Raw genomic sequence first — 4065 nt, 5'->3', positions numbered from 1 at the left:
GTTTTAAATATTCAATTCCAAACACACCCCATACATTTACATATCAATTAATATTAGATCTGTAATTTTTCCAATTGCAAACCTCTTTTGAAAAAAAAAAATAATAATAATAATAAAAGAATATACTTTCATTAGACAGATTCTTCTTTTTTTTTAGAACAGCATTTGTTATTCATCTAACTTACACCGATTCTTCTAATAATATGTGGACAACTTTGATTCGTAGATGATGTCAAACTAGTTTTATAATGCAAAAAGAATTCACAATACCATTGTATATATACGAAAATCCATCATCCTCTCCTTTTCATCAAACTTTCTGCACACAAAAAATATCCTTAAGATACAGAAGAACGAAAGGAAAATGCTGGCAGTATCCCCTTCTTTGTTTTCAGCAACCTATGGATGGCCCTTGGAGGATCTCTTTGCCCAAAATCTTCAACATGATTTCCATGATATTTCTACAGAAGTTGAAACAAATTCATATCATTCCCTTCTTGATATTCGTAGAGATGATCAAAACCAGTATGATTTTACACCAGACAATTCCATTTCTTCTCAAGGAGCTGTAAATTGCAGTGTTCGTGATCCTATGAAGCTCACCAAAAAGCTAAACCATAATGCAAATGAAAGAGATCGTCGTCAGAAGATTAATAACTTGTATGCATTTCTTCGTTCAGTGCTCCCCATGTCAAGTGATCAAAAGGTACTTAAACCACTTACGTGTTTATTTTAAAGATGGAAATGTTCAAAAGTCATAAGTTTCTGCTTTTTTTTTTGTTTGAGTACAAATATATTATGATGTTTCCAATATTTTTAAATACTTCCGGATATAATGGAAATAAATTTGTCATGTGCAACAGAAAAAGGTGAGCATCCCTGGCACTGTATCATGTGCGCTGAAATACTTACCTAAACTACAAACGGAAGTGGAGGCGTTGAGAAGAAAAAAAGACAGGCTTTTGTCTTGTTCAGATCATTTAGAGATCAAAAACCAATGTCCTAAAGAAGCTACAATTCAAAAAATATGTTCAGTCGTTGTGTCTGTGTGTGTCCTTGATGAGAAAGAAGTTGTGATCCAGTTGATTTCTTCTAATGATCATTTGAATAAGAACACTGGGATTGCCTTCTTGTCTATGGTTTTGGAATACTTAGAGGAGGAAGAAGATGGGATTTTTATGCTAAATGCAACTACCTCCAAGTGTCTTGGAGAAGAAAGGTTCTTAAACACTCTTTACCTTCAGGTACATTCCCTTCTATTTTACAAATTCACTTTAATGTGTTAAGAGTGTACTATAGTAGTGAAGTTCGTAATTTAGTGTTAAGAGTGTACTACTTGGATGAGGCATACTATATATATCATATTTGCAATTCTAGTATTGAATGGAAATGATAACAATCATATCATATTGTCTTGAACAGGTGCAAAGCGATCTTCAAATAGAAGCTGAAAAGTTGAAGGAGAAGATCTGCTCTCTCTACCAACAATCACGTGAAGTTTTACTCTAACTATCATGTGTACGTTGCAAAAATATCTAACTAGAAATTCGAAGCCTGCAGTTATTTGTAACTTAATCTGTGGTCAAGAAGACACTAAGAGTGTAATGTTATTCATGTAGATACTAGTATCACTGAGGAATGATAGATAGCAAGAAGTTAATTTTGTTAGTTGCATTGTTTTGTAAACATGCAGAACGTCGGTGACCCATAAGCAAATATTATGGATAAACACGATCTGAATCATATATCTGTATAATGATTGTGACTTCAAAGTGAATTTCACTCTAATGGTTGAAACATTATTTTTTTCAAAAGAAATTATTTATCTTTTACACACCAACAAATATATATTTCTTTTTTTAGAGAAATGAAGGACAAGAGTGGACTTGTTGAAACGTTCTAGGGGATTTAATTGAGTTTTTTTTGGAGTAAACAGACAAACTCTCCTTATGTTATTTTTTAGGATATCTCCAAAAAAATCCCAATATTTTGGGTAAATTTTTAATAAAGTTCTAAATTTTATTTTTTGAATAAAAAAGTTCTACTTTTTTACATTTTGAATAGAAAAGTCCAAAAAACCGGTTAATTTATTCACTTTAATCATTTTTGACCTGTTCAATAGATCATAGGACCAAATTGTTTATTTTTAGAAAATAATGGGATTTTTTTTCTGTTTAGGTCAAAAAAATTATATAATATATAAACATAATTTTTACATATCTATATCCATTTTTATGTATTTGTGTATTTTTTATGTTTTTATATGTATATATTTACACATTTTTATGTATTTTAAATATATAAAAGTATTTTTTTTTACTTATTTATATGTATTTTTAACCATTTTAGATATTCTTTTTATGTATTTTATGTGTTATTTTTTATTTATTATGTATTTATATGTATTTTTACGTATTTATGTATTTTTTTAAAGCTTCTTATATAGATGTTTATGTATTTTAAATATATAAACATATTTTTTACGTATTTATATCTATTTTTAAGTATTTTACATATTTTTATGCATTACATATTTATGTATTTTTTGAAGAGTTTTATATAGATGTTTTTGTATATTTATGTATTTTAAATGTATAGACGTATTGTTTTACATATTTATGTGTATTTTTTAAGTAATTTACATATTTTTTGTGTGTTTTTATTTTTATGTATTTATATGTACTTTTGCGTATTTATGTATTTTTTTTGTTTTCTTATATAGATGTTTATGTATTGTTATGTATATTAAATGTTTAATTGTATTATTTTTACGTGTTTATATATTTTTTTTCGCAAAACTAATACAACTAAACATTTAATATACATAAAAATACATAAACATATATATAAGAAAACTATATATATATATATATATATATATATATATATATATATATATATATATATATATATATGCAAAAATATATAAATACATAATATATAAAAGCACACAAAAATATGTAAAATACTTCAAAAAATACATATAAATACGTAAAAAATACCGTTATACATTTAAATACATAAATATACAAAAGCATCTATATAAAAAACTTTAGAAAATACATAAATACGTAATACATGAAAAATATGTAAAATACTTAAAATAGATATAAATACGTAAAAAAATACGTTTATACACTTAAAATACATAAACATCTATATAAAAAACTTTAAAAAATACATAAATATGTAAAATATATATAAATACATAATAGATAAACAAATAATACATAAAAATATGTAAAAAATATGTAAAATGGTTAAAAATACCTATAAATAAATTAAAAGAAATACGTCTATACATTTAAAATACATAAAAATACGTAGATATATATAAATATAAAAACATAAAAAAAAATACAAAAATACATAAAAATAGATATAGATATGTAAAAAATATGTTTATACATTATATAAAAAATTTGGCGAAATCTGCAAAAAAAAGTCTCATTATTTTTGAAAAATTAACAACTTGGTCCCATGACCTGTTGAACAGGTCAAAAAGGGCTAAAGTGAATATTTTAGCCGGTTTCTTGGACTTTCTATTTAAAAGGTGAAAAAGTCAGGACTTTTTTATTCAAAAAAAATTTAAGACTTTATTAAAAAATATCCCAAAATATTGGGACTTTTCTGGAGATATCGTTTATATTTTATGGTTGTTTTCCAAAAATTAATATTGTACGTGCAAAAAATACCCTTATGGCAGATTTATCCCCTTGATAATCATCTTCGTCTCTACTCCCTTATAGCATTAATATGCACCCAAACTCCCTAGCGTAACAGCCCAAAAATCACAATAAATTTTTTTTTCATTCTAAATAAAGAAGGTTTACAATCTTCACATTGTTCCAAACACCCTTTACATAACAATAATGTCAAATTATCGGAGTACAATATCAAAAATGCAGAAAATAATGAGGAGGGAATGTTGTGTCATCACGTCGGACCCTTCTCGTTAGTACCGGATGTACCTAAAACCACATTCTAAACTGTAAGCAAAATCTTAATGAATTTCCCCAAAGTACCACATACCAAATATAAATAAAACAGTGCTATGGACCAAGC

The 4065-nt window shown here is 26.1% G+C and overlaps 1 protein-coding gene across 1 annotated transcript; it reads left to right on the top strand.

Moving 5' to 3' along the window:
* The first annotated feature begins 326 nt into the window (after positions 1–326).
* On the top strand, positions 327–1785 carry LOC144997999 (transcription factor ORG2-like). The gene is made up of 3 exons (XM_078957845.1): positions 327–706; positions 864–1244; positions 1423–1785. The coding sequence occupies exons 1-3, from the start codon at positions 365–367 to the stop codon at positions 1507–1509; spliced, it is 810 nt and encodes a 269-aa protein (XP_078813971.1). The 5' UTR covers positions 327–364; the 3' UTR covers positions 1510–1785.
* Positions 1786–4065: the final 2280 nt, after the last annotated feature.

This window comes from Lactuca saligna, chromosome 5 (assembly GCF_052625555.1).
Source record: "Lactuca saligna cultivar CGN05327 chromosome 5, ASM5262555v1, whole genome shotgun sequence".
Taxonomy (NCBI): domain Eukaryota; kingdom Viridiplantae; phylum Streptophyta; class Magnoliopsida; order Asterales; family Asteraceae; genus Lactuca; species Lactuca saligna.
The sequence above is the reverse complement of the archived record's forward strand: the minus strand, read 5'-3'. Positions and strand labels throughout refer to the sequence as shown.